The sequence below is a fragment of the Trichomonas vaginalis genome, chromosome V (genome assembly GCF_026262505.1).
Source record: "Trichomonas vaginalis G3 chromosome V, whole genome shotgun sequence".
Lineage (NCBI taxonomy): Eukaryota > Parabasalia > Trichomonadida > Trichomonadidae > Trichomonas > Trichomonas vaginalis.
Window position 1 is genome coordinate 19663753 of NC_067207.1, and position 27755 is coordinate 19691507.

The window sequence follows — 27755 nt, forward strand, 5'->3', positions numbered from 1 at the left end:
GAGTTGTCAGAGAGCTGGAGTTATGTCTGGGTGTTGGCAGAGAGTTGTTGCTGTGCCGAGGTGTTGGCAGAGAGCTGGCGTTGTGTCTGAGTGTTGGCAGAGAGTTGTTGCTGTGCTGAGGTGTTGGCAGAGAGCTGGCGTTGAAGATGAGTGTTGGCAGAGAGTTGGCGTTGAAGAGGAGTGTTGGCAGAGAGTTGTTGCTGTGGAAGAGAGTTGGCAGAGAGTTGTTGCTGTGGAAGAGAGTTGGCAGAGAGCTGGCGTTGTGGGGGAGTGTTGGCAGAGAGTTGTTGCTGTGCCAAGGTGTTGGCAGAGAGTTGTTGCTGTGCCGAAGTGTTGGCAGATAGCTGGTGCTGAAGAGGGGTGTTGGCAGAGAACTGGCGTTGTGTCTGGGTGTTGGCAGAGAACTGGCGTTGTGTCTGGGTGTTGGCAGAGAGCTGGCGTTGTGTCTGGGTGTTGGCACAGAGTTGTTGCTGTGCCTAGGTGTTGGCAGAGAGCTGGCGTTGAAGATGAGTGTTGGCAGAGAGTTGGCGTTGAAGATGAGTGTTGGCAGAGAGTTGGCGTTGAAGAAGAGTGTTGGCAGAGAGTTGTTGCTGTGGAAGAGAGTTGGCAGAGAGTTGTTGCTGTGGAAGAGAGTTGGCAGAGAGCTGGCGTTGTGGGGGAGTGTTGGCAGAGAGTTGTTGCTGTGCCAAGGTGTTGGCAGAGAGTTGTTGCTGTGCCGAAGTGTTGGCAGATAGCTGGCGCTGAAGAGGGGTGTTGGCAGAGAACTGGCGTTGAAGATGAGTGTTGGCAGAGAACTGGCGTTGTGTCTGGGTGTTGGCACAGAGTTGTTGCTGTGCCGAGGTGTTGGCAGAGAGCTGGCGTTGAAGATGAGTGTTGGCAGAGAGCTGGCGTTGTGTCTGGGTGTTGGCAGAGAGTTGTTGCTGTGGAAGAGAGTTGGCAGAGAGCTGGCGTTGTGGGGGAGTGTTGGCAGAGAGCTGGCGTTGAAGATGAGTGTTGGCAGAGAGCTGGCGTTGAAGATGAGTGTTGGCAGAGAGTTGGCGTTGAAGAGGAGTGTTGGCAGAGAGTTGTTGCTGTGGAAGAGAGTTGGCAGAGAGTTGTTGCTGTGGAAGAGAGTTGGCAGAGAGCTGGCGTTGTGGGGGAGTGTTGGCAGAGAGTTGTTGCTGTGCCAAGGTGTTGGCAGAGAGTTGTTGCTGTGCCGAAGTGTTGGCAGATAGCTGGCGCTGAAGAGGGTTGTTGGCAGAGAACTGGCGTTGAAGATGAGTGTTGGCAGAGAACTGGCGTTGTGTCTGGGTGTTGGCAGAGAGCTGGCGTTGTGTCTGGGTGTTGGCACAGAGTTGTTGCTGTGCCTAGGTGTTGGCAGAGAGCTGGCGTTGAAGATGAGTGTTGGCAGAGAGTTGGCGTTGAAGATGAGTGTTGGCAGAGAGTTGGCGTTGAAGAGGAGTGTTGGCAGAGAGTTGTTGCTGTGGAAGAGAGTTGGCAGAGAGTTGTTGCTGTGGAAGAGAGTTGGTAGAGAGCTGGCGTTGTGGGGGAGTGTTGGCAGAGAGTTGTTGCTGTGCCGAAGTGTTGGCAGATAGCTGGCGCTGAAGAGGGGTGTTGGCAGAGAACTGGCGTTGAAGATGAGTGTTGGCAGAGAACTGGCGTTGTGTCTGGGTGTTGGCACAGAGTTGTTGCTGTGCCGAGGTGTTGGCAGAGAGCTGGCGTTGAAGATGAGTGTTGGCAGAGAGCTGGCGTTGTGTCTGGGTGTTGGCAGAGAGTTGTTGCTGTGGAAGAGAGTTGGCAGAGAGCTGGCGTTGTGGGGGAGTGTTGGCAGAGAGTTGTTGCTGTGCCAAGGTGTTGGCAGAGAGCTGGCGTTGAAGATGAGTGTTGGCAGAGAGCTGGCGTTGAAGATGAGTGTTGGCAGAGAGTTGGCGTTGAAGAGGAGTGTTGGCAGAGAGTTGTTGCTGTGGAAGAGAGTTGGCAGAGAGCTGGCGTTGTGGGGGAGTGTTGGCAGAGAGTTGTTGCTGTGCCAAGGTGTTGGCAGAGAGTTGTTGCTGTGCCGAAGTGTTGGCAGATAGCTGGCGCTGAAGAGGGGTGTTGGCAGAGAACTGGCGTTGAAGATGAGTGTTGGCAGAGAGTTGTTGCTGTGGAAGAGAGTTGGCAGAGAGCTGGCGTTGTGTCTGGGTGTTGGCACAGAGTTGTTGCTGTGCCTAGGTGTTGGCAGAGAGCTGGCGTTGAAGATGAGTGTTGGCAGAGAGTTGGCGTTGAAGATGAGTGTTGGCAGAGAGTTGGCGTTGAAGAGGAGTGTTGGCAGAGAGTTGTTGCTGTGGAAGAGAGTTGGCAGAGAGTTGTTGCTGTGGAAGAGAGTTGGCAGAGAGCTGGCGTTGTGGGGGAGTGTTGGCAGAGAGTTGTTGCTGTGCCAAGGTGTTGGCAGAGAGTTGTTGCTGTGCCGAAGTGTTGGCAGATAGCTGGCGCTGAAGAGGGGTGTTGGCAGAGAACTGGCGTTGAAGATGAGTGTTGGCAGAGAACTGGCGTTGTGTCTGGTGTTGGCACAGAGTTGTTGCTGTGCCTAGGTGTTGGCAGAGAGCTGGCGTTGAAGATGAGTGTTGGCAGAGAGCTGCGTTGAAGAGGAGTGTTGGCAGAGAGTTGTTGCTGTGGAAGAGAGTTGGCAGAGAGCTGGCGTTGTGGGGAGTGTTGGCAGAGAGTTGTTGCTGTGCCAAGGTGTTGGCAGAGAGCTGGCGTTGAAGATGAGTGTTGGCAGAGAGCTGGCGTTGTGTCTGGGTGTTGGCAGAGAGCTGGAGTTGTGTCTGAGTGTTGGCAGAGAGTTGTTGCTGTGGAAGAGAGTTGGCAGAGAGCTGGCGTTGTGTCTGAGTGTTGGCAGAGAGTTGTTGCTGTGCTGAGGTGTTGGCAGAGAGCTGGCGTTGAAGATGAGTGTTGGCAGAGAGTTGGCGTTGAAGAGGAGTGTTGGCAGAGAGTTGTTGCTGTGGAAGAGAGTTGGCAGAGAGTTGTTGCTGTGGAAGAGAGTTGCAGAGAGCTGGCGTTGTGGGGGAGTGTTGGCAGAGAGTTGTTGCTGTGCCAAGGTGTTGGCAGAGAGTTGTTGCTGTGCCGAAGTTTGGCAGATAGCTGGTGCTGAAGAGGGGTGTTGGCAGAGAACTGGCGTTGTGTCTGGGTGTTGGCAGAGAACTGGCGTTGTCTGGGTGTTGGCAGAGAGCTGGCGTTGTGTCTGGGTGTTGGCACAGAGTTGTTGCTGTGCCTAGGTGTTGGCAGAGAGCTGGCGTTGAAGATGAGTGTTGGCAGAGAGTTGGCGTTGAAGATGAGTGTGGCAGAGAGTTGGCGTTGAAGAAGAGTGTTGGCAGAGAGTTGTTGCTGTGGAAGAGAGTTGCAGAGAGTTGTTGCTGTGGAAGAGAGTTGGCAGAGAGCTGGCGTTGTGGGGGAGTGTTGGCAGAGAGTTGTTGCTGTGCCAAGGTGTTGCAGAGAGTTGTTGCTGTGCCGAAGTGTTGGCAGATAGCTGGCGCTGAAGAGGGGTGTTGGCAGAGAACTGGTGTTGAAGATGAGTGTTGGCAGAGAACTGGCGTTGTGTCTGGGTGTTGGCACAGAGTTGTTGCTGTGCCGAGGTGTTGGCAGAGAGCTGGCGTTGAAGATGAGTGTTGGCAGAGAGCTGGCGCTGTGTCTGGGTGTTGGCAGAGAGCTGTCGTTGTGGAAGAGAGTTGGCAGAGAGCTGGCGTTGTGGGGGAGTGTTGGCAGAGAGCTGGCGTTGAAGATGAGTGTTGGCAGAGAGCTGGCGTTGAAGATGAGTGTTGCAGAGAGTTGGCGTTGAAGAGAGTGTTGGCAGAGAGTTGTTGCTGTGGAAGAGAGTTGGCAGAGAGTTGTTGCTGTGGAAGAGAGTTGGCAGAGAGCTGGCGTTGTGGGGAGTGTTGGCAGAGAGTTGTTGCTGTGCCAAGGTGTTGGCAGAGAGTTGTTGCTGTGCCGAAGTGTTGGCAGATAGCTGGCGCTGAAGAGGGGTGTTGGCAGAGAACTGGCGTTGAAGATGAGTGTTGGCAGAGAATGGCGTTGTGTCTGGGTGTTGGCAGAGAGCTGGCGTTGTGTCTGGGTGTTGGCACAGAGTTGTTGCTGTGCCTAGGTGTTGGCAGAGAGCTGGCGTTGAAGATGAGTGTTGGCAGAGAGTTGGCGTTGAAGATGAGTGTTGGCAGAGAGCTGGCGTTGTGGGGGAGTGTTGGCAGAGAGTTGTTGCTGTGCCAAGGTGTTGGCAGAGAGTTGTTGCTGTGCCGAAGTGTTGGCAGATAGCTGGCGCTGAAGAGGGGTGTTGGCAAAGAACTGGTGTTGAAGATGAGTGTTGCAGAGAATGGAGTTGTGTCTGGGTGTTGGCACAGAGTTGTTGCTGTGCCGAGGTGTTGGCAAGAGCTGGCGTTGAAGATGAGTGTTGGCAGAGAGCTGGCGTTGTGTCTGGGTGTTGGCAGAGAGTTGTTGCTGTGGAAGAGAGTTGGCAGAGAGCTGGCGTTGTGGGAGTGTTGGCAGAGAGTTGTTGCTGTGCAAGGTGTGGCAGAGAGCTGGCGTTGAAGATGAGTGTTGGCAGAGAGCTGGCGTTGAAGATGAGTGTTGGCAGAGAGTTGGCGTTGAAGAGGAGTGTTGGCAGAGAGTTGTTGCTGTGGAAGAGAGTTGGCAGAGAGTTGTTGCTGTGAAGAGAGTTGCAGAGAGCTGGCGTTGTGGGGAGTGTTGGCAGAGAGTTGTTGCTGTGCCAAGGTGTTGGCAGAGAGTTGTTGCTGTGCCGAAGTGTTGGCAGATAGCTGGCGCTGAAGAGGGTGTTGGCAGAGAACTGGTGTTGAAGATGAGTGTTGGCAGAGAACTGGCGTTGTGTCTGGGTGTTGGCAGAGAGCTGGCGTTGTGTCTGGGTGTTGGCACAGAGTTGTTGCTGTGCCTAGGTGTTGGCAGAGAGCTGGCGTTGAAGATGAGTGTTGGCAGAGAGTTGGCGTTGAAGATGAGTGTTGGCAGAGAGTTGGCGTTGAAGAAGAGTGTTGGCAGAGAGTTGTTGCTGTGGAAGAGAGTTGGCAGAGAGCTGTTGCTGTGCCGAAGTGTTGGCAGATAGCTGGCGCTGAAGAGGGTTGTTGGCAGAGAACTGGCGTTGAAGATGAGTGTTGGCAGAGAACTGGCGTTGTGTCTGGGTGTTGGCACAGAGTTGTTGCTGTGCCTAGGTGTTGGCAGAGAGCTGGCGTTGAAGATGAGTGTTGGCAGAGAGCTGGCGTTGAAGAGGAGTGTTGGCAGAGAGTTGTTGCTGTGGAAGAGTGTTGGCAGAGAGTTGTTGCTGTGGAAGAGAGTTGGCAGAGAGCTGGCGTTGTGGGGGAGTGTTGGCAGAGAGCTGGAGTTGTGTCTGAGTGTTGGCAGAGAGTTGTTGCTGTGGAAGAGAGTTGGCAGAGAGCTGGCGTTGTGTCTGAGTGTTGGCAGAGAGCTGGAGTTGTGTCTGGGTGTTGGCAGAGAATTGTTGATGTGGAAGCGAGTGGCAGAGAGCTGGCGTTGTGTCTGGGTGTTGGCAGAGAGTTGTTGCTGTGGAAGAGAGTTGGCAGAGAGCTGGCGTTGTGTCTGAGTGTTGGCAGAGAGCTGGAGTTATGTCTGGGTGTTGGCAGAGAGCTGGAGTTGTGTCTGAGTGTTGGCAGAGAGCTGGAGTTGTGTCTGAGTGTTGGCAGAGAGTTGTTGCTTGTGCCGAGGTGTTGGCAGAGAGCTGGCGTTGAAGATGAGTGTTGGCAGAGAGTTGGCGTTGAAGAGGAGTGTTGACAGAGAGTTGTTGCTGTGGAAGAGTGTTGGCAGAGAGTTGTGTGTGGAAGAGTTGGCAGAGAGCTGGCGTTGTGGGGGAGTGTTGGCAGAGAGCTGGAGTTGTGGGGGAGTGTTGGCAGAGAGTTGTTGCTGTGCCAAGGTGTTGGCAGAGAGCTGGCGTTGAAGATGAGTGTTGGCAGAGAGCTGGCGTTGTGTCTGGGTGTTGGCAGAGAGCTGGAGTTGTGTCTGAGTGTTGGCAGAGAGTTGTTGCTGTGGAAGAGAGTTGGCAGAGAGCTGGCGTTGTGTCTGGGTGTTGGCAGAGAGCTGGAGTTGTGTCTGGGTGTTGGCAGAGAATTGTTGATGTGGAAGAGAGTTGGCAGAGAGCTGGAGTTGTGTCTGAGTGTTGGCAGAGAGTTGTTGCTGTGCCGAGGTGTTGGCAGAGAGCTGGCGTTGTGGGGGAGTGTTGGCAGAGAGTTGTTGCTGTGCCAAGGTGTTGGCAGAGAGTTGTTGCTGTGCCGAAGTGTTGGCAGATAGCTGGCGTTGTGTCTGGGTGTTGGCAGAGAGCTGGAGTTGTGTCTGGGTGTTGGCAGAGAATTGTTGATGTGGAAGAGAGTTGGCAGAGAGCTGGCGTTGTGTCTGGGTGTTGGCAGAGAGCTGGAGTTGTGTCTGAGTGTTGGCAGAGAGTTGTTGCTGTGGAAGAGAGTTGGCAGAGAGCTGGCGTTGTGTCTGAGTGTTGGCAGAGAGCTGGAGTTATGTCTGGGTGTTGGCAGAGAGTTGTTGCTGTGCCGAGGTGTTGGCAGAGAGCTGGCGTTGAAGATGAGTGTTGGCAGAGAGTTGGCGTTTAAGATGAGTGTTGGCAGAGAGTTGTTGCTGTGGAAGAGAGTTGGCAGAGAGCTGGAGTTGTGTCTGGGTGTTGGCAGAGAGCTGGCGTTGAAGAGGAGTGTTGGCAGAGAGTTGTTGCTGTGGAAGAGAGTTGGCAGAGAGCTGGAGTTGTGTCTGAGTGTTGGAAGAGAGCTGGCGTTGTGTCTGGGTGTTGGCAGAGAGTTGTTGCTGTGCCTAGGTGTTGGCAGAGAGCTGGCGTTGAAGATGAGTGTTGGCAGAGAGTTGGCGTTGAAGAGGAGTGTTGGCAGAGAGTTGTTGCTGTGGAAGAGAGTTGGCAGAGAGCTGGAGTTGAAGATGAGTGTTGGCAGAGAGCTGGCGTTGTGTCTGGGTGTTGGCAGAGAGCTGGCGTTGAAGATGAGTGTTGGCAGAGAGCTGGAGTTGTGTCTGGGTGTTGGCAGAGAGCTGGCGTTGTGTCTGGGTGTTAGCAGAGAGCTGGAGTTGTGTCTGAGTGTTGGCAGAGAGTTGTTGCTGTGGAAGAGAGTTGGCAGAGAGCTGGCGTTGTGTCTGGGTGTTGGCAGAGAGCTGGAGTTGTGTCTGAGTGTTGGCAGAGAGTTGTTGCTGTGGAAGAGAGTTGCAGAGAGCTGGCGTTGTGTCTGGGTGTTGGCAGAGAGTTGTTGCTGTGGAAGAGAGTTGGCAGAGAGCTGGCGTTGTGTCTGGGTGTTGGCAGAGAGCTGGAGTTGTGTCTGAGTGTTGGCAGAGAGTTGTTGCTGTGGAAGAGAGTTGACAGAGAGATGGCGTTGTGTCTGGGTGTTGGCAGAGAGCTGGAGTTGTGTCTGGGTGTTGGCACAGAGTTGTTGCTGTGCCGAGGTGTTGGCAGAGAGCTGGCGTTGAAGATGAGTGTTGGCAGAGAGCTGGCGTTGTGTCTGGGTGTTGGCAGAGAGTTGTTGCTGTGGAAGAGAGTTGGCAGAGAGCTGGCGTTGTGGGGGAGTGTTGGCAGAGAGTTGTTGCTGTGCCAAGGTGTTGGCAGAGAGCTGGCGTTGAAGATGAGTGTTGGCAGAGAGCTGGCGTTGAAGATGAGTGTTGGCAGAGAGTTGGCGTTGAAGAGGAGTGTTGGCAGAGAGTTGTTGCTTTGCCAAGGTGTTGGCAGAGAGTTGTTGCTGTGCCAAGGTGTTGGCAGAGAGTTGTTGCTGTGCCGAAGTGTTGGCAGATAGCTGGCGCTGAAGAGGGGTGTTGGCAGAGAACTGGCGTTGAAGATGAGTGTTGGCAGAGAACTGGCGTTGTGTCTGGGTGTTGGCAGAGAGCTGGCGTTGTGTCTGGGTGTTGGCACAGAGTTGTTGCTGTGCCTAGGTGTTGGCAGAGAGCTGGCGTTGAAGATGAGTGTTGGCAGAGAGTTGGCGTTGAAGATGAGTGTTGGCAGAGAGCTGGCGTTGTGTCTGGGTGTTGGCAGAGAGCTGGCGTTGTGTCTTGGTGTTGGCAGAGAGTTGTTGCTGTGGAAGAGAGTTGGCAGAGAGCTGGCGTTGTGGGGGAGTGTTGGCAGAGAGTTGTTGCTGTGCCAAGGTGTTGGCAGAGAGCTGGCGTTGAAGATGAGTGTTGGCAGAGAGCTGGCGTTGAAGATGAGTGTTGGCAGAGAGTTGGCGTTGAAGAGGAGTGTTGGCAGAGAGTTGTTGCTGTGCCAAGGTGTTGGCAGAGAGTTGTTGCTGTGCCAAGGTGTTGGCAGAGAGTTGTTGCTGTGCCGAAGTGTTGGCAGATAGCTGGCGCTGAAGAGGGGTGTTGGCAGAGAACTGGCGTTGTGTCTGGGTGTTGGCAGAGAGCTGGCGTTGTGTCTGGGTGTTGGCACAGAGTTGTTGCTGTGCCTAGGTGTTGGCAGAGAGCTGGCGTTGAAGATGAGTGTTGGCAGAGAGTTGGCGTTGAAGATGAGTGTTGGCAGAGAGCTGGCGTTGTGTCTGGGTGTTGGCAGAGAGTTGTTGCTGTGGAAGAGAGTTGGCAGAGAGTTGTTGCTGTGCCGAAGTGTTGGCAGATAGCTGGCGCTGAAGAGGGGTGTTGGCAGAGAACTGGCGTTGAAGATGAGTGTTGGCAGAGAACTGGCGTTGTGTCTGGGTGTTGGCACAGAGTTGTTGCTGTGCCGAGGTGTTGGCAGAGAGCTGGCGTTGAAGATGAGTGTTGGCAGAGAGCTGGCGTTGAAGAGGAGTGTTGGCAGAGAGTTGTTGCTGTGGAAGAGAGTTGGCAGAGAGCTGGCGTTGTGGGGGAGTGTTGGCAGAGAGTTGTTGCTGTGCCAAGGTGTTGGCAGAGAGCTGGCGTTGAAGATGAGTGTTGGCAGAGAGCTGGCGTTGAAGATGAGTGTTGGCAGAGAGTTGGCGTTGAAGAGGAGTGTTGGCAGAGAGTTGTTGCTGTGGAAGAGAGTTGGCAGAGAGTTGTTGCTGTGGAAGAGAGTTGGCAGAGAGCTGGCGTTGTGGGGGAGTGTTGGCAGAGAGTTGTTGCTGTGCCAAGGTGTTGGCAGAGAGTTGTTGCTGTGCCGAAGTGTTGGCAGATAGCTGGCGCTGAAGAGGGGTGTTGGCAGAGAACTGGCGTTGAAGATGAGTGTTGGCAGAGAACTGGCGTTGTGTCTGGGTGTTGGCAGAGAGCTGGCGTTGTGTCTGGGTGTTGGCAGAGAGTTGTTGCTGTGCCTAGGTGTTGGCAGAGAGCTGGCGTTGAAGATGAGTGTTGGCAGAGAGTTGGCGTTGAAGATGAGTGTTGGCAGAGAGTTGGCGTTGAAGAAGAGTGTTGGCAGAGAGTTGTTGCTGTGGAAGAGAGTTGGCAGAGAGCTGTTGCTGTGGAAGAGAGTTGGCAGAGAGCTGGCGTTGTGGGGGAGTGTTGGCAGAGAGTTGTTGCTGTGCCAAGGTGTTGGCAGAGAGTTGTTGCTGTGCCGAAGTGTTGGCAGATAGCTGGCGCTGAAGAGGGTGTTGCAGAGAACTGGCGTTGAAGATGAGTGTTGGCAGAGAACTGGCGTTGTGTCTGGGTGTTGGCACAGAGTTGTTGCTGTGCCTAGGTGTTGGCAGAGAGCTGGCGTTGAAGATGAGTGTTGGCAGAGAGCTGGCGTTGAAGAGGAGTGTTGGCAGAGAGTTGTTGCTGTGGAAGAGAGTTGGCAGAGAGCTGGCGTTGTGGGGGAGTGTTGGCAGAGAGTTGTTGCTGTGCCAAGGTGTTGGCAGAGAGCTGGCGTTGAAGATGAGTGTTGGCAGAGAGCTGGCGTTGTGTCTGGGTGTTGGCAGAGAGCTGGAGTTGTGTCTGAGTGTTGGCAGAGAGTTGTTGCTGTGGAAGAGAGTTGGCAGAGAGCTGGCGTTGTGTCTGAGTGTTGGCAGAGAGCTGGAGTTGTGTCTGGGTGTTGGCAGAGAATTGTTGATGTGGAAGCGAGTTGGCAGAGAGCTGGCGTTGTGTCTGGGTGTTGGCAGAGAGTTGTTGCTGTGGAAGAGAGTTGGCAGAGAGCTGGCGTTGTGTCTGAGTGTTGGCAGAGAGCTGGAGTTATGTCTGGGTGTTGGCAGAGAGCTGGAGTTGTGTCTGAGTGTTGGCAGAGAGCTGGCGTTGTGTCTGAGTGTTGGCAGAGAGTTGTTGCTGTGCCGAGGTGTTGGCAGAGAGCTGGCGTTGAAGATGAGTGTTGGCAGAGAGTTGGCGTTGAAGAGGAGTGTTGGCAGAGAGTTGTTGCTGTGGAAGAGAGTTGGCAGAGAGATGTTGCTGTGGAAGAGAGTTGGCAGAGAGCTGGCGTTGTGGGGGAGTGTTGGCAGAGAGCTGGAGTTGTGGGGGAGTGTTGGCAGAGAGTTTTGCTGTGCCAAGGTGTTGGCAGAGAGCTGGCGTTGAAGATGAGTGTTGGCAGAGAGCTGGCGTTGTGTCTGGGTGTTGGCAGAGAGCTGGAGTTGTGTCTGAGTGTTGGCAGAGAGTTGTTGCTGTGGAAGAGAGTTGGCAGAGAGCTGGCGTTGTGTCTGGGTGTTGGCAGAGAGCTGGAGTTGTGTCTGGGTGTTGGCAGAGAATTGTTGATGTGGAAGAGAGTTGGCAGAGAGCTGGAGTTGTGTCTGAGTGTTGGCAGAGAGTTGTTGCTGTGCGAGGTGTTGGCAGAGAGCTGGCGTTGTGGGGGAGTGTTGGCAGAGAGTTGTTGCTGTGCCAAGGTTTGGCAGAGAGTTGTTGCTGTGCCGAAGTGTTGGCAGATAGCTGGCGCTGAAGAGGGGTGTTGGCAGAGAACTGGCGTTGAAGATGAGTGTTGGCAGAGAACTGGCGTTGTGTCTGGGTGTTGGCAGAGAGCTGGAGTTGTGTCTGGGTGTTGGCAGAGAATTGTTGATGTGGAAGAGAGTTGGCAGAGAGCTGGCGTTGTGTCTGGGTGTTGGCAGAGAGCTGGAGTTGTGTCTGGGTGTTGGCAGAGAATTGTTGATGTGGAAGAGAGTTGGCAGAGAGCTGGAGTTGTGTCTGAGTGTTGGCAGAGAGTTGTTGCTGTGCCGAGGTGTTGGCAGAGAGCTGGCGTTGTGGGGGAGTGTTGGCAGAGAGTTGTTGCTGTGCCAAGGTGTTGGCAGAGAGTTGTTGCTGTGCCGAAGTGTTGGCAGATAGCTGGCGCTGAAGAGGGGTGTTGGCAGAGAACTGGCGTTGAAGATGAGTGTTGGCAGAGAACTGGCGTTGTGTCTGGGTGTTGGCAGAGAGCTGGAGTTGTGTCTGGGTGTTGGCAGAAAATTGTTGCTGTGGAAGAGAGTTGGCAGAGAGCTGGCGTTGTGTCTGGGTGTTGGCAGAGAGCTGGAGTTGTGTCTGAGTGTTGGCAGAGAGTTGTTGCTGTGGAAGAGAGTTGGCAGAGAGCTGGCGTTGTGTCTGAGTGTTGGCAGAGAGCTGGAGTTATGTCTGGGTGTTGGCAGAGAGTTGTTGCTGTGCCGAGGTGTTGGCAGAGAGCTGGCGTTGAAGATGAGTGTTGGCAGAGAGTTGGCGTTGAAGATGAGTGTTGGCAGAGAGTTGTTGCTGTGGAAGAGAGTTGGCAGAGAGCTGGAGTTGTGTCTGGGTGTTGGCAGAGAGCTGGCGTTGAAGAGGAGTGTTGGCAGAGAGTTGTTGCTGTGGAAGAGAGTTGGCAGAGAGCTGGCGTTGTGTCTGAGTGTTGGCAGAGAGCTGGCGTTGTGTCTGGGTGTTGGCAGAGAGCTGGCGTTGAAGATGAGTGTTGGCAGAGAGTTGGCGTTGAAGAGGAGTGTTGGCAGAGAGTTGTTGCTGTGGAAGAGAGTTGGCAGAGAGCTGGAGTTGAAGATGAGTGTTGGCAGAGAGCTGGCGTTGTGTCTGGGTGTTGGCAGAGAGCTGGCGTTGAAGATGAGTGTTGGCAGAGAGCTGGAGTTGTGTCTGGGTGTTGGCAGAGAGCTGGCGTTGTGTCTGGGTGTTAGCAGAGAGCTGGAGTTGTGTCTGAGTGTTGGCAGAGAGTTGTTGCTGTGGAAGAGAGTTGGCAGAGAGCTGGCGTTGTGTCTGGGTGTTGGTAGAGAGCTGGAGTTGTGTCTGAGTGTTGGCAGAGAGTTGTTGCTGTGGAAGAGAGTTGGCAGAGAGCTGGCGTTGTGTCTGGGTGTTGGCAGAGAGTTGTTGCTGTGGAAGAGAGTTGGCAGAGAGCTGGCGTTGTGTCTGGGTGTTGGCAGAGAGCTGGAGTTGTGTCTGAGTGTTGGCAGAGAGTTGTTGCTGTGGAAGAGAGTTGACAGAGAGCTGGCGTTGTGTCTGGGTGTTGGCAGAGAGCTGGAGTTGTGTCTGGGTGTTGGCACAGAGTTGTTGCTGTGCCGAGGTGTTGGCAGAGAGCTGGCGTTGAAGATGAGTGTTGGCAGAGAGCTGGCGTTGTGTCTGGGTGTTGGCAGAGAGCTGGAGTTGTGTCTGGGTGTTGGCACAGAGTTGTTGCTGTGCCGAGGTGTTGGCAGAGAGCTGGCGTTGAAGATGAGTGTTGGCAGAGAGCTGGCGTTGTGTCTGGGTGTTGGCAGAGAGTTGTTGCTGTGGAAGAGAGTTGGCAGAGAGCTGGCGTTGTGTCTGGGTGTTGGCAGAGAGTTGTTGCTGTGGAAGAGAGTTGGCAGAGAGCTGGCGTTGTGGGGGAGTGTTGGCAGAGAGTTGTTGCTGTTGCCAAGGTGTTCAGAGAGCTGGCGTGAAGATGGAGTGTTGCAGAGAGCTTGCGTTGAAGATGAGTGTTGGCAGAGAGTTGGCGTTGAAGAGGAGTGTTGCGAGAGTTGTTGCTTGTGCCAAGGGGCAGAGAGTTGTTGCTGTGCCAAGGTGTTGGCAGAGAGTTGTTGCTGTGCCTAGGTGTTGGCAGAGAGCTGGCGTTGAAGATGAGTGTTGGCAGAGAGTTGGCGTTGAAGATGAGTGTTGGCAGAGAGCTGGCGTTGTGTCTGGGTCTTGGCAGAGAGCTGGCGTTGTGTCTGGGTGTTGGCAGAGAGTTGTTGCTGTGGAAGAGAGTTGGCAGAGAGCTGGCGTTGTGGGGGAGTGTTGGCAGAGAGTTGTTGCTGTGCCAAGGTGTTGGCAGAGAGCTGGCGTTGAAGATGAGTGTTGGCAGAGAGCTGGCGTTGAAGAATGTGTTGGCAGAGAGTTGGCGTTGAAGAGGAGTGTTGGCAGAGAGTTGTTGCTGTGCCAAGGTGTTGGCAGAGAGTTGTTGCTGTGCCAAGGTGTTGGCAGAGAGTTGTTGCTGTGCCGAAGTGTTGGCAGATAGCTGGCGCTGAAGAGGGGTGTTGGCAGAGAACTGGCGTTGAAGATGAGTGTTGGCAGAGAACTGGCGTTGTGTCTGGGTGTTGGCACAGAGTTGTTGCTGTGCCTAGGTGTTGGCAGAGAGCTGGCGTTGAAGATGAGTGTTGGCAGAGAGCTGGCGTTGTGTCTGGGTGTTGGCAGAGAGTTGTTGCTGTGGAAGAGAGTTGGCAGAGAGCTGGCGTTGTGGGGGAGTGTTGGCAGAGAGTTGTTGCTGCCAAGTGTTGGCAGAGAGCTGGCGTTGAAGATGAGTGTTGGCAGAGAGCTGGCGTTGAAGATGAGTGTTGGCAGAGAGTTGGCGTTGAAGAGGAGTGTTGGCAGAGAGTTGTTGCTGTGGAAGAGAGTTGGCAGAGAGTTGTTGCTGTGGAAGAGAGTTGGCAGAGAGCTGGCGTTGTGGGGGAGTGTTGGCAGAGAGTTGTTGCTGTGCCAAGGTGTTGGCAGAGAGTTGTTGCTGTGCCGAAGTGTTGGCAGATTAGCTGGCGCTGAAGAGGGTGTTGGCAGAGAACTGGCGTTGAAGATGAGTGTTGGCAAGAGAACTGGCGTTGTGTCTGGGTGTTGGCAGAGCTGGCGTTGTGTCTGGGTGTTGGCAGAGAGTTGTTGCTGTGCCTAGGTGTTGCAGAGAGCTGGCGTGAAGATGAGTGTTGGCAGAGAGTTGGCGTTGAAGATGAGTGTTGGCAGAGAGTTGGCGTTGAAGAAGAGTGTTGGCAGAGAGTTGTTGCTGTGGAAGAGAGTTGGCAGAGAGCTGTTTGCTGTGGAAGAGAGTTGGCAGAGAGCTGGCGTTGTGGGGAGTGTTGGCAGAGAGTTTGTTGCTGTGGCCAAGGGTTGGCAGAGAGTTGTTGCTGTGCCGAAGTGTTGGCAGATAGCTGGCGCTGAAGAGGGGTGTTGGCAGAGAACTGGCGTTGAAGATGAGTGTTGGCAGAGAACTGGCGTTGTGTCTGGGTGTTGGCACAGAGTTGTTGCTGTGCCTAGGTGTTGGCAGAGAGCTGGCGTTGAAGATGATGTTGCAGAGAGCTGGCGTTGAAGAGGAGTGTTGGCAGAGAGTTGTTGCTGTGGAAGAGAGTTGGCAGAGAGCTGGAGTTGAAGATGAGTGTTGGCAGAGAGCTGGCGTTGTGTCTGGGTGTTGGCAGAGAGCTGGCGTTGAAGATGAGTGTTGGCAGAGAGCTGGCGTTGTGTCTGAGTGTTGGCAGAGAGCTGGAGTTGTGTCTGGGTGTTGGCAGAGAATTGTTGATGTGGAAGCGAGTTGGCAGAGAGCTGGCGTTGTGTCTGGGTGTTGGCAGAGAGTTGTTGCTGTGGAAGAGAGTTGGCAGAGAGCTGGAGTTGTGTCTGAGTGTTGGCAGAGAGTTGTTGCTGTGCCGAGGTGTTGGCAGAGAGCTGGCGTTGAAGATGAGTGTTGCAAAGAGTTTTGGCGTTGAAGAGGAGTGTTGGCAGAGAGTTGTTGCTGTGGAAGAGAGTTGGCAGAGAGCTGGAGTTGTGTCTGGGTGTTGGCAGAGAGTTGTTGCTGTGCCAAGGTGTTGGCAGAGAGCTGGCGTTGAAGATGAGTGTTGGCAGAGAGCTGGCGTTGTGTCTGGGTGTTGGCAGAGAATTGTTGATGTGGAAGAGAGTTGTCAGAGAGCTGGCGTTGTGTCTGGGTGTTGGCAGAGAGTTGTTGCTGTGCCGAGGTGTTGGCAGAGAGCTGGCGTTGATGATGAGTGTTGGCAGAGAGCTGGCGTTGTGTCTGGGTGTTGGCAGAGAGCTGGAGTTGTGTCTGGGTGTTGGCAGAGAGCTGGAGTTGTGTCTGGGTGTTGGCAGACAGTTGTTGCTGTGCCGAGGTGTTGGCAGAGAGCTGGCGTTGAAGATGAGTGTTGGCAGAGAGTTGGCGTTGAAGAGGAGTGTTGGCAGAGAGTTGTTGCTGTGGAAGAGAGTTGGCAGAGAGCTGGAGTTGTGTCTGGGTGTTGGCAGAGAGTTGTTGCTGTGGAAAGAGAGTTGGCAGAGAGCTGGCGTTGTGTCTGGGTGTTGGCAGAGAGCTGGAGTTGTGTCTGGGTGTTGGCAGAGAATTGTTGATGTGGAAGAGAGTTGGCAGAGAGCTGGAGTTGTGTCTGGGTGTTGGCAGAGAGTTGTTGCTGTGCCGAGGTGTTGGCAGAGAGCTGGCGTTGTGGGGGAGTGTTGGCAGAGAGTTGTTGCTGTGCCAAGGTGGTGGCAGAGAGCTGGAGTTGTGTCTGGGTGTTGGCAGAGAGCTGGAGTTGTGTCTGGGTGTTGGCAGAGAGCTGGAGTTGTGTCTGGGTGTTGGCAGAGAGCTGGAGTTGTGTCTGAGTGTTGGCAGACAGTTGTTGCTGTGCCGAGGTGTTGGCAGAGAGCTGGCGTTGAAGATGTAGTTGGCAGAGAGTTGGCGTTGAAGAGGAGTGTTGGCAGAGAGTTGTGCTGTGGAAGAGAGTTGGCAGAGAGCTGGAGTTGTGTCTGGGTGTTGGCAGAGAGTTGTTTGCTGTGGAAGGTGTTGGCAGAGAGCTGGCGTTGAAGATGAGTGTTGGGAGAGCTGGCGTTGTGTCTGGGTGTTGGCAGAGTTGTTCTGTGGAAGAGAGTTGGGGAGAGCTGCGTTGTGTCTGGGTGTTGGCAGAGAGTTGTTGCTGTGCCGAGGTGTTGCAGAGAGCTGGCGTTGATGATGAGTGTTGGCAGAGAGCTGGCGTTGTGTCTGGGTGTTGGCAGAGAGCTGGAGTTGTGTCTGGGTGTTGGCAGAGAGCTGGAGTTGTGTCTGGGTGTTGGCAGACAGTTGTTGCTGTGCCGAGGTGTTGGCAGAGAGCTGGCGTTGAAGATGAGTGTTGGCAGAGAGTTGGCGTTGAAGAGGAGTGTTGGCAGAGAGTTGTTGCTGTGGAAGAGAGTTGGCAGAGAGCTGGAGTTGTGTCTGGGTGTTGGCAGAGAGTTGTTGCTGTGGAAGAGAGTTGGCAGAGAGCTGGCGTTGTGTCTGGGTGTTGGCAGAGAGCTGGAGTTGTGTCTGGGTGTTGGCAGAGAATTGTTTGCTGTGGAAGAGAGTTGGCAGAGAGCTGGCGTTGTGTCTGGGTGTTGGCAGAGAGCTGGAGTTGTGTCTGGGTGTTGGCAGAGAATTGTTGATGTGGAAGAGAGTTGGCAGAGAGCTGGCGTTGTGTCTGGGTGTTGGCAGAGAGCTGGCGTTGTGTCTGGGTGTTGGCAGAGAGTTGTTGCTGTGGAAGAGAGTTGGCAGAGAGCTGGCGTTGTGTCTGGGTGTTGGCAGAGAGCTGGAGTTGTGTCTGGGTGTTGGCAGAGAATTGTTGCTGTGGAAGAGAGTTGGCAGAGAGCTGGCGTTGTGTCTGGGTGTTGGCAGAGAATTGTTGATGTGGAAGCGAGTTGGCAGAGAGCTGGCGTTGTGTCTGGGTGTTGGCAGAGAGCTGGCGTTGTGTCTGGGTGTTGGCAGAGAGTTGTTGCTGTGGAAGAGAGTTGGCAGAGAGCTGGCGTTGTGTCTGGGTGTTGGCAGAGAGCTGGAGTTGTGTCTGGGTGTTGGCAGAGAATTGTTGCTGTGGAAGAGAGTTGTCAGAGAGCTGGCGTTGTGTCTGGGTGTTGGCAGAGAGCTGGAGTTGTGTCTGGGTGTTGGCAGAGAATTGTTGATGTGGAAGAGAGTTGGCAGAGAGCTGGCGTTGTGTCTGGGTGTTGGCAGAGAGCTGGCGTTGTGTCTGGGTGTTGGCAGAGAGTTGTTGCTGTGCCGAGGTGTTGGCAGAGAGCTGGCGTTGTGGGGGAGTGTTGCAGAGAGTTGTTGCTGTGCCAAGGTGTTGGCAGAGAGTTGTTGCTGTGCCGAAGTGTTGGCAGATAGCTGGCGCTGAAGAGGGGTGTTGGCAGAGAACTGGCGTTGAAGATGAGTGTTGGCAGAGAACTGGCGTTGTGTCTGGGTGTTGGCAGAGAGCTGGAGTTGTGTCTGGGTGTTGGCAGAGAATTGTTGATGTGGAAGAGAGTTGGCAGAGAGCTGGCGTTGTGTCTGGGTGTTGGCAGAGAGCTGGAGTTGTGTCTGGGTGTTGGCAGAGAGTTGTTGCTGTGGAAGAGAGTTGGCAGAGAGCTGGCGTTGTGTCTGGGTGTTGGCAGAGAGCTGGCGTTGTGTCTGGGTGTTGGCAGAGAGCTGGAGTTGTGTCTGGGTGTTGGCAGAGAGCTGGAGTTGTGTCTGAGTGTTGGCAGAGAGCTGGCGTTGTGTCTGGGTGTTGGCAGAGAGTTGTTGCTGTGCCGAGGTCTTGGCAGAGAGTTGGCGTTGAAGAGGAGTGTTGGCAGAGAGTTGTTGCTGTGGAAGAGAGTTGGCAGAGAGTTGTTGCTGTGGAAGAGAGCTGGCAGAGAGCTGGCGTTGTGGGGGAGTGTTGGCAGAGAGTTGTTGCTGTGCCAAGGTGTTGGCAGAGAGCTGGCGTTGAAGATGAGTGTTGGCAGAGAGCTGGCGTTGTGTCTGGGTGTTGGCAGAGAGCTGGCGTTGTGTCTGGGTGTTGGCAGAGAATTGTTGATGTTGAAGAGAGTTGGCAGAGAGCTGGCGTTGTGTCTGGGTGTTGGCAGAGAGCTGGAGTTGTGTCTGGGTGTTGGCAGAGAGCTGGAGTTGTGTCTGAGTGTTTGCAGAGAGCTGGCGTTGTGTCTGGGTGTTGGCAGAGAGTTGTTGCTGTGCCGAGGTGTTGGCAGAGAGCTGGCGTTGAAGAGGAGTGTTGGCAGAGAGCTGGCGTTGTGTCTGGGTGTTGGCAGAGAGCTGGAGTTGTGTCTGGGTGTTGGCAGAGAGCTGGAGTTGTGTCTGGGTGTTGGCAGACAGTTGTTGCTGTGCCGAGGTGTTGGCAGAGAGCTGGCGTTGAAGATGAGTGTTGGCAGAGAGCTGGCGTTGTGTCTGGGTGTTGGCAGAGAGCTGGAGTTGTGTCTGGGTGTTGGCAGAGAATTGTTGATGTGGAAGAGAGTTGGCAGAGAGCTGGAGTTGTGTCTGGGTGTTGGCAGAGAGTTGTTGCTGTGCCAAGGTGTTGGCAGAGAGTTGTTGCTGTGCCGAAGTGTTGGCAGATAGCTGGCGCTGAAGAGGGGTGTTGGTAGAGAACTGGCGTTGAAGATGAGTGTTGGCAGAGAACTGGCGTTGTGTCTGGGTGTTGGCAGAGAGCTGGAGTTGTGTCTGGGTGTTGGCAGAGAATTGTTGATGTGGAAGAGAGTTGGCAGAGAGCTGGAGTTGTGTCTGGGTGTTGGCAGAGAGCTGGAGTTGTGTCTGAGTGTTTGCAGAGAGCTGGCGTTGTGTCTGGGTGTTGGCAGAGAGTTGTTGCTGTGCCGAGGTGTTGGCAGAGAGCTGGCGTTGAAGAGGAGTGTTGGCAGAGAGCTGGCGTTGTGTCTGGGTGTTGGCAGAGAGCTGGAGTTGTGTCTGAGTGTTGGCAGAGAGCTGGCGTTGTGTCTGGGTGTTGGCAGACAGTTGTTGCTGTGCCGAGGTCTTGGCAGAGAGTTGGCGTTGAAGAGGAGTGTTGGCAGAGAGTTGTTGCTGTGGAAGAGAGTTGGCAGAGAGTTGTTGCTGTGGAAGAGAGCTGGCAGAGAGCTGGCGTTGTGGGGGAGTGTTGGCAGAGAGTTGTTGCTGTGCCAAGGTGTTGGCAGAGAGCTGGCGTTGAAGATGAGTGTTGGCAGAGAGCTGGCGTTGTGTCTGGGTGTTGGCAGAGAGCTGGAGTTGTGTCTGGGTGTTGGCAGAGAATTGTTGATGTTGAAGAGAGTTGGCAGAGAGCTGGAGTTGTGTCTGGGTGTTGGCAGAGAGCTGGAGTTGTGTCTGGGTGTTGGCAGAGAGCTGGAGTTGTGTCTGAGTGTTTGCAGAGAGCTGGCGTTGTGTCTGGGTGTTGGCAGAGAGTTGTTGCTGTGCCGAGGTGTTGGCAGAGAGCTGGCGTTGAAGAGGAGTGTTGGCAGAGAGCTGGCGTTGTGTCTGGGTGTTGGCAGAGAGCTGGAGTTGTGTCTGGGTGTTGGCAGAGAGCTGGAGTTGTGTCTGGGTGTTGGCAGACAGTTGTTGCTGTGCCGAGGTGTTGGCAGAGAGCTGGCGTTGAAGATGAGTGTTGGCAGAGAGCTGGCGTTGTGTCTGGGTGTTGGCAGAGAGCTGGCGTTGTGTCTGGGTGTTGGCAGAGAGCTGGAGTTGTGTCTGGGTGTTGGCAGAGAGCTGGAGTTGTGTCTGAGTGTTGGCAGAGAGTTGTTGCTGTGGAAGCGAGTTGGCAGAGAGCTGGCGTTGTGTCTGGGTGTTGGCAGAGAGCTGGCGTTGTGTCTGGGTGTTGGCAAAGAGTTGTTGCTGTGGAAGAGAGTTGGCAGAGAGCTGGCATTGTGTCTGGGTGTTGGCAGAGAGCTGGAGTTGTGTCTGGGTGTTGGCAGAGAATTGTTGATGTGGAAGAGAGTTGGCAGAGAGCTGGCGTTGTGTCTGGGTGTTGGCAGAGAGCTGGAGTTGTGTCTGGGTGTTGGCAGAGAATTGTTGATGTGGAAGAGAGTTGGCAGAGAGCTGGAGTTGTGTCTGGGTGTTGGCAGAGAGTTGTTGCTGTGCCGAGGTGTTGGCAGAGAGCTGGCGTTGTGGGGGAGTGTTGGCAGAGAGTTGTTGCTGTGCCAAGGTGTTGGCAGAGAGCTGGCGTTGTGTCTGGGTGTTGGCAGACAGTTGTTGCTGTGCCGAGGTGTTGGCAGAGAGCTGGCGTTGAAGATGAGTGTTGGCAGAGAGTTGGCGTTGAAGAGGAGTGTTGGCAGAGAGTTGTTGCTGTGGAAGAGAGTTGGCAGAGAGCTGGCGTTGTGGGGGAGTGTTGGCAGAGAGTTGTTGCTGTGGAAGAGAGTTGGCAGAGAGCTGGCATTGTGTCTGGGTGTTGGCAGAGAGCTGGAGTTGTGTCTGGGTGTTGGCAGAGAATTGTTGATGTGGAAGAGAGTTGGCAGAGAGCTGGCGTTGTGTCTGGGTGTTGGCAGAGAGCTGGAGTTGTGTCTGAGTGTTGGCAGAGAATTGTTGCTGTGGAAGAGAGTTGGCAGAGAGCTGGAGTTGTGTCTGGGTGTTGGCAGAGAGTTGTTGCTGTGCCGAGGTGTTGGCAGAGAGCTGGCGTTGTGGGGGAGTGTTGGCAGAGAGTTGTTGCTGTGCCAAGGTGTTGGCAGAGAGTTGTTGTTGTGCCGAAGTGTTGGCAGATAGCTGGCGCTGAAGAGGGGTGTTGGCAGGAACTGGCGTTGAAGATGAGTGTTGGCAGAGAACTGGCGTTGTGTCTGGGTGTTGGCAGAGAGCTGGAGTTGTGTCTGGGTGTTGGCAGAGAACGGCGTTGAGATGTTGGCAGAGAGCTGGAGTTGTGTCTGGGTGTTGGCAGAGAGCTGGAGTTGTGTCTGAGTGTTGGCAGAGAGTTGTTGCTGTGGAAGAGAGTTGGCAGAGAGCTGGAGTTGTGTCTGAGTGTTGCAGAGAGTTGTTGCTGTGCCGAGGTGTTTGGCAGAGAGCTGGCGTTGTGGGGAGTGTTGGCAGAGAGTTGTTGCTGTGCAAGGTGTTGGCAGAGAGTTGTTGCTGTGCCGAAGTGTTGGCAGAGAGCTGGCGCTGAAGATGAGTGTTGGCAGAGAGTTGGCGTTGTGTCTGGGTGTTGGCAGACAGTTGTTGCTGTGCCGAGGTGTTGGCAGAGAGCTGGCGTTGAAGATGAGTGTTGGCAGAGAGTTGGCGTTGAAGAGGAGTGTTGGCAGAGAGTTGTTGCTGTGGAAGAGAGTTGGCAGAGAGTTGTTGCTGTGGAAGAGAGTTGGCAGAGAGCTGGCGTTGTGGGGGAGTGTTGGCAGAGAGTTGTTGCTGTGCCAAGGTGTTGGCAGAGAGCTGGCGTTGAAGATGAGTGTTGGCAGAGAGCTGGCGTTGTGTCTGGGTGTTGGCAGAGAGCTGGAGTTGTGTCTGAGTGTTGGCAGAGAATTGTTGCTGTGGAAGAGAGTTGGCAGAGAGCTGGAGTTGTGTCTGGGTGTTGGCAGAGAGTTGTTGCTGTGCCGAGGTGTTGGCAGAGAGCTGGCGTTGTGGGGGAGTGTTGGCAGAGAGTTGTTGCTGTGCCAAGGTGTTGGCAGAGAGTTGTTGCTGTGCCGAAGTGTTGGCAGAGAGCTGGCGCTGAAGATGAGTGTTGGCAGAGAGTTGGCGTTGTGTCTGGGTGTTGGCAGACAGTTGTTGCTGTGCCGAGGTGTTGGCAGAGAGCTGGCGTTGAAGATGAGTGTTGGCAGAGAGTTGTTGCTGTGGAAGAGAGTTGGCAGAGAGTTGTTGCTGTGGAAGAGAGTTGGCAGAGAGCTGGCGTTGTGGGGGAGTGTTGGCAGAGAGTTGTTGCTGTGCCAAGGTGTTGGCAGAGAGCTGGCGTTGAAGATGAGTGTTGGCAGAGAGCTGGCGTTGTGTCTGGGTGTTGGCAGAGAGCTGGAGTTGTGTCTGAGTGTTGGCAGAGAATTGTTGCTGTGGAAGAGAGTTGGCAGAGAGCTGGCGTTGTGTCTGGGTGTTGGCAGAGAGCTGGAGTTGTGTCTGAGTGTTGGCAGAGAGTTGTTGCTGTGGAAGAGAGTTGGCAGAGAGCTGGAGTTGTGTCTGGGTGTTGGCAGAGAGTTGTTGCTGTGCCGAGGTGTTGGCAGAGAGCTGGCGTTGTGGGGGAGTGTTGGCAGAGAGTTGTTGCTGTGCCAAGGTGTTGGCAGAGAGCTGGCGTTGAAGATGAGTGTTGGCAGAGAGCTGGCGTTGTGTCTGGGTGTTGGCAGAGAGCTGGAGTTGTGTCTGAGTGTTGGCAGAGAATTGTTGCTGTGGAAGAGAGTTGGCAGAGAGCTGGCGTTGTGTCTGGGTGTTGGCAGAGAGCTGGAGTTGTGTCTGAGTGTTGGCAGAGAATTGTTGATGTGGAAGAGAGTTGGCAGAGAGCTGGAGTTGTGTCTGGGTGTTGGCAGAGAGTTGTTGCTGTGCCGAGGTGTTGGCAGAGAGCTGGCGTTGTGGGGGAGTGTTGGCAGAGAGTTGTTGCTGTGCCAAGGTGTTGGCAGAGAGTTGTTGCTGTGCCGAAGTGTTGGCAGAGAGCTGGCGTTGAAGATGAGTGTTGGCAGAGAGTTGTTGCTGTGGAAGAGAGTTGGCAGAGAGCTGGCGTTGTGTCTGGGTGTTGGCAGAGAGTTGTTGCTGTGGAAGAGAGTTGGCAGAGAGCTGGCGTTGTGTCTGGGTGTTGGCAGAGAGCTGGCGTTGTGTCTGGGTGTTGGCAGAGAATTGTTGATGTGGAAGAGAGTTGGCAGAGAGCTGGCGTTGTGTCTGGGTGTTGGCAGAGAGTTTGTGCTGTGGAAGAGAGTTGGCAGAGAGCTGGCGTTGTGTCTGGGTGTTGGCAGAGAGCTGGCGTTGTGTCTGGGTGTTGGCAGAGAGCTGGAGTTGTGTCTGGGTGTTGGCAGAGAGCTGGAGTTGTGTCTGAGTGTTGGCAGAGAGCTGGCGTTGTGTCTGGGTGTTGGCAGAGAATTGTTGATGTGGAAGAGAGTTGGCAGAGAGCTGGCGTTGTGTCTGGGTGTTGGCAGAGAGCTGGCGTTGTGTCTGGGTGTTGGCAGAGAATTGTTGATGTGGAAGAGAGTTGGCAGAGAGCTGGCGTTGTGTCTGGGTGTTGGCAGAGAGTTGTTGCTGTGCCGAGGTGTTGGCAGAGAGCTGGCGTTGTGGGGAGTGTTGGCAGAGAGTTGTTGCTGTGCAAGGTGTTGGCAGAGAGTTGTTGTGCTGTGCCGAAGTGTTGGCAGAGAGCTGGTTGAAGATGAGTGTTGGCAGAGAGTTGGCGTTGAAGAGGAGTGTTGGCAGAGAGTTGTTGCTGTGCCGAGGTGTTGGCAGAGAGCTGGCGTTGTGTCTGGGTGTTGGCAGAGAGCTGGCGTTGAAGATGAGTGTTGGCAGAGAGCTGGCGTTGTGTCTGGGTGTTGGCAGACAGTTGTTGCTGTGCCGAGGTGTTGGCAGAGAGCTGGCGTTGAAGATGAGTGTTGGCAGAGAGTTGGCGTTGAAGAGGAGTGTTGGCAGAGAGTTGTTGCTGTGGAAGAGAGTTGGCAGAGAGTTGTTGCTGTGGAAGAGAGTTGGCAGAGAGCTGGCGTTGTGGGGGAGTGTTGGCAGAGAGTTGTTGCTGTGCCAAGGTGTTGGCAGAGAGCTGGCGTTGAAGATGAGTGTTGGCAGAGAGCTGGCGTTGTGTCTGGGTGTTGGCAGAGAGCTGGAGTTGTGTCTGAGTGTTGGCAGAGAATTGTTGCTGTGGAAGAGAGTTGGCAGAGAGCTGGCGTTGTGTCTGGGTGTTGGCAGAGAGCTGGAGTTGTGTCTGGGTGTTGGCAGAGAATTGTTGATGTGGAAGAGAGTTGGCAGAGAGCTGGAGTTGTGTCTGGGTGTTGGCAGAGAGTTGTTGCTGTGGAAGAGAGTTGGCAGAGAGCTGGCGTTGTGTCTGGGTGTTGGCAGAGAGCTGGCGTTGTGTCTGGGTGTTGGCAGAGAATTGTTGATGTGGAAGAGAGTTGGCAGAGAGCTGGCGTTGTGTCTGGGTGTTGGCAGAGAGTTGTTGCTGTGGAAGAGAGTTGGCAGAGAGCTGGCGTTGTGTCTGGGTGTTGGCAGAGAGCTGGCGTTGTGTCTGGGTGTTGGCAGAGAGCTGGAGTTGTGTCTGGGTGTTGGCAGAGAGCTGGAGTTGTGTCTGAGTGTTGGCAGAGAGCTGGCGTTGTGTCTGGGTGTTGGCAGAGAATTGTTGATGTGGAAGAGAGTTGGCAGAGAGCTGGCGTTGTGTCTGGGTGTTGGCAGAGAGCTGGCGTTGTGTCTGGGTGTTGGCAGAGAATTGTTGATGTGGAAGAGAGTTGGCAGAGAGCTGGCGTTGTGTCTGGGTGTTGGCAGAGAGTTGTTGCTGTGCCGAGGTGTTGGCAGAGAGCTGGCGTTGTGGGGGAGTGTTGGCAGAGAGTTGTTGCTGTGCCAAGGTGGTGGCAGAGAGCTGGCGTTGTGTCTGGGTGTTGCAGACAGTTGTTGCTGTGCCGAGGTGTTGGCAGAGAGCTGGCGTTGAAGATGAGTGTTGGCAGAGAGTTGGCGTTGAAGAGGAGTGTTGGCAGAGAGTTGTTGCTGTGGAAGAGAGTTGGCAGAGAGCTGGCGTTGTGGGGGAGTGTTGGCAGAGAGTTGTTGCTGTGGAAGAGAGTTGGCAGAGAGCTGGCATTGTGTCTGGGTGTTGGCAGAGAGCTGGAGTTGTGTCTGGGTGTTGGCAGAGAATTGTTGATGTGGAAGAGAGTTGGCAGAGAGCTGGCGTTGTGTCTGGGTGTTGGCAGAGAGCTGGAGTTGTGTCTGAGTGTTGGCAGAGAGTTCTTGCTGTGCCAAGGTGTTGGCAGAGAGCTGGCGTTGAAGATGAGTGTTGGCAGAGAGCTGGAGTTGTGTCTGGGTGTTGGCAGAGAGCTGGCGTTGTGTCTGGGTGTTGGCAGAGAATTGTTGATGTGGAAGAGAGTTGGCAGAGAGCTGGCGTTGTGTCTGGGTGTTGGCAGAGAGCTGGAGTTGTGTCTGGGTGTTGGCAGAGAATTGTTGATGTGGAAGAGAGTTGGCAGAGAGCTGGAGTTGTGTCTGGGTGTTGGCAGAGAGTTGTTGCTGTGCCGAGGTGTTGGCAGAGAGCTGGCGTTGTGGGGGAGTGTTGGCAGAGAGTTGTTGCTGTGCCAAGGTGGTGGCAGAGAGCTGGCGTTGTGTCTGGGTGTTGGCAGACAGTTGTTGCTGTGCCGAGGTGTTGGCAGAGAGCTGGCGTTGAAGATGAGTGTTGGCAGAGAGTTGGCGTTGAAGAGGAGTGTTGGCAGAGAGTTGTTGCTGTGGAAGAGAGTTGGCAGAGAGCTGGCGTTGTGGGGGAGTGTTGGCAGAGAGTTGTTGCTGTGAAGAGAGTTGGCAGAGAGCTGGCATTGTGTCTGGGTGTTGCAGAGAGCTGGAGTTGTGTCTGGGTGTTGGCAAAGAGAATTGTTTGGATGTGGAGAGAGTTGGCAGAGAGCTGGCGTTGTGTCTGGGTGTTGGCAGAGAGCTGGAGTTGTGTCTGGGTGTTGGCAGAGAATTGTTGATGTGGAAGAGAGTTGGCAGAGAGCTGGAGTTGTGTCTGGGTGTTGGCAGAGAGTTGTTGCTGTGCCGAGGTGTTGGCAGAGAGCTGGCGTTGTGGGGGAGTGTTGGCAGAGAGTTGTTGCTGTGCCAAGGTGTTGGCAGAGAGTTGTTGCTGTGCCGAAGTGTTGGCAGATAGCTGGCGCTGAAGAGGGGTGTTGGCAGAGAACTGGCGTTGAAGATGAGTGTTGGCAGAGAACTGGCGTTGTGTCTGGGTGTTGGCAGAGAGCTGGAGTTGTGTCTGGGTGTTGGCAGAGAACTGGCGTTGAAGATGAGTGTTGGCAGAGAGCTGGAGTTGTGTCTGGGTGTTGGCAGAGAGCTGGAGTTGTGTCTGAGTGTTGGCAGAGAGTTGTTGCTGTGGAAGAGAGTTGGCAGAGAGCTGGAGTTGTGTCTGAGTGTTGGCAGAGAGTTGTTGCTGTGCCGAGGTGTTGGCAGAGAGCTGGCGTTGTGGGGGAGTGTTGGCAGAGAGTTGTTGCTGTGCCAAGGTGTTGGCAGAGAGTTGTTGCTGTGCCGAAGTGTTGGCAGATAGCTGGCGCTGAAGAGGGGTGTTGGCAGAGAACTGGCGTTGAAGATGAGTGTTGGCAAGAAGAACTGGCGTTGTGTCTGGGTGTTGGCAGAGAGCTGGAGTTGTGTCTGGGTGTTGGCAGAGAACTGGCGTTGAAGATGAGTGTTGGCAGAGAGCTGGAGTTGTGTCTGGGTGTTGGCAGAGAGCTGGAGTTTGTGTCTGAGTGTTGGCAGAGAGTTGTTGCTGTGGAAGAGAGTTGGCAGAGAGCTGGAGTTGTGTCTGAGTGTTGGCAGAGAGTTGTTGCTGTGCCGAGGTGTTGGCAGAGAGCGTGCGTGTGGGGAGTGTTGGCAAGAGAGTTGTTGCTGTGCCAAGGTGTTGGCAGAGAGTTGTTGCTGTGCCGAAGTGTTGGCAGAGAGCTGGCGCTGAAGATGAGTGTTGGCAGAGAGTTGGCGTTGTGTCTGGGTGTTGGCAGACAGTTGTTGCTGTGCCGAGGTGTTGGCAGAGAGCTGGCGTTGAAGATGAGTGTTGGCAGAGAGTTGGCGTTGAAGAGGAGTGTTGGCAGAGAGTTGTTGCTGTGGAAGAGAGTTGGCAGAGAGTTGTTGCTGTGGAAGAGAGTTGGCAGAGAGCTGGCGTTGTGGGGGAGTGTTGGCAGAGAGTTGTTGCTGTGCCAAGGTGTTGGCAGAGAGCTGGCGTTGAAGATGAGTGTTGGCAGAGAGCTGGCGTTGTGTCTGGGTGTTGGCAGAGAGCTGGAGTTGTGTCTGAGTGTTGGCAGAGAATTGTTGCGTGGAAGGAGTTGGCAGAGAGCTGGAGTTGTGTCTGGGTGTTGGCAGAGAGTTGTTGCTGTGCCGAGGTGTTGGCAGAGAGCTGGCGTTGTGGGGGAGTGTTGGCAGAGAGTTGTTGCTGTGCCAAGGTGTTGGCAGAGAGTTGTTGCTGTGCCGAAGTGTTGGCAGAGAGCTGGCGCTGAAGATGAGTGTTGGCAGAGAGCTGGAGTTGTGTCTGGGTGTTGGCAGAGAGCTGGAGTTGTGTCTGAGTGTTGGCAGAGAATTGTTGATGTGGAAGAGAGTTGGCAGAGAGCTGGAGTTGTGTCTGGGTGTTGGCAGAGAGTTGTTGCTGTGCCGAGGTGTTGGCAGAGAGCTGGCGTTGTGGGGGAGTGTTGGCAGAGAGTTGTTGCTGTGCCAAGGTGTTGGCAGAGAGTTGTTGCTGTGCCGAAGTGTTGGCAGAGAGCTGGCGCTGAAGATGAGTGTTGGCAGAGAGTTGGCGTTGTGTCTGGGTGTTGGCAGACAGTTGTTGCTGTGCCGAGGTGTTGGCAGAGAGCTGGCGTTGAAGATGAGTGTTGGCAGAGAGTTGGCGTTGAAGAGGAGTGTTGGCAGAGAGTTGTTGCTGTGGAAGAGAGTTGGCAGAGAGTTGTTGCTGTGGAAGAGAGTTGGCAGAGAGCTGGCGTTGTGGGGGAGTGTTGGCAGAGAGTTGTTGCTGTGCCAAGGTGTTGGCAGAGAGCTGGCGTTGAAGATGAGTGTTGGCAGAGAGCTGGCGTTGTGTCTGGGTGTTTGGCAGAGAGCTGGAGTTGTGTCTGAGTGTTGGCAGAGAGTTGTTGCTGTGGAAGAGAGTTGGCAGAGAGCTGGCGTTGTGTCTGGGTGTTGGCAGAGAGCTGGAGTTGTGTCGGGTGTTGGCAGAGAATTGTTGATGTGGAAGAGAGTTGGCAGAGAGTGGAGTTGTGTCTGGGTGTTGGCAGAGAGTTGTTGCTGTGCCGATTGTTGGCAGAGAGCTGGCGTTGTGGGGGAGTGTTGGCAGAGAGTTGTTGCTCGTGCCAAGGTGTTGGCAGAGAGCTGGCGTTGAAGATGAGTGTTGGCAGAGAGCTGGCGTTGTGTCTGGGTGTTGGCAGAGAGCTGGAGTTGTGTTCTGGAGTGTTGGCAGAGAATTGTTGCTGTGGAAGAGAGTTGGCAGAGAGCTGGAGTTGTGTCTGGGTGTTGGCAGAGAGCTGGAGTTGTGTCTGAGTGTTGGCAGAGAATTGTTGCTGTGGAAGAGAGTTGGCAGAGAGCTGGAGTTGTGTCTGGGTGTTGGCAGAGA

General features: G+C 54.6%; 5 protein-coding genes and 1 pseudogene across 6 annotated transcripts; 2 read left to right on the top strand and 4 right to left on the bottom strand.

The window, feature by feature from the left end:
* Positions 1 to 22: 22 nt before the first annotated feature.
* TVAGG3_0366720 (uncharacterized protein) lies at positions 23 to 1120 on the top strand (the record flags this gene model as incomplete). The annotated part of the gene is made up of 1 exon (XM_051231600.1): positions 23 to 1120. A coding segment is annotated over one exon (1098 nt), but the record flags the coding sequence as incomplete, so codon positions are not given.
* Positions 1121 to 11908: 10788 nt separating this feature from the next.
* On the bottom strand, positions 11909 to 12625 carry TVAGG3_0366730 (LP04239P family; the record flags this gene model as incomplete). Its single annotated transcript, XM_051231601.1, has 1 exon — positions 11909 to 12625. One exon carries the CDS (start codon positions 12623 to 12625, stop codon positions 11909 to 11911), a length of 717 nt encoding a protein of 238 aa, XP_051101331.1.
* Positions 12626 to 14198: 1573 nt separating this feature from the next.
* On the bottom strand, positions 14199 to 15019 carry TVAGG3_0366740 (LP04239P family; the record flags this gene model as incomplete). Its single annotated transcript, XM_051231602.1, has 1 exon — positions 14199 to 15019. A coding segment is annotated over one exon (821 nt), but the record flags the coding sequence as incomplete, so codon positions are not given.
* A 2677-nt stretch (positions 15020 to 17696) lies between these two features.
* TVAGG3_0366750 lies at positions 17697 to 18252 on the top strand (annotated as a pseudogene). Its single transcript has one exon. A coding segment is annotated over exon 1 (556 nt).
* A 651-nt stretch (positions 18253 to 18903) lies between these two features.
* TVAGG3_0366760 (LP04239P family) lies at positions 18904 to 20003 on the bottom strand (the record flags this gene model as incomplete). The annotated part of the gene is made up of 1 exon (XM_001298359.2): positions 18904 to 20003. A coding segment is annotated over one exon (1100 nt), but the record flags the coding sequence as incomplete, so codon positions are not given.
* Positions 20004 to 23689: 3686 nt separating this feature from the next.
* TVAGG3_0366770 (LP04239P family) lies at positions 23690 to 25000 on the bottom strand (the record flags this gene model as incomplete). Its single annotated transcript, XM_051231603.1, has 1 exon — positions 23690 to 25000. A coding segment is annotated over one exon (1311 nt), but the record flags the coding sequence as incomplete, so codon positions are not given.
* Positions 25001 to 27755: the final 2755 nt, after the last annotated feature.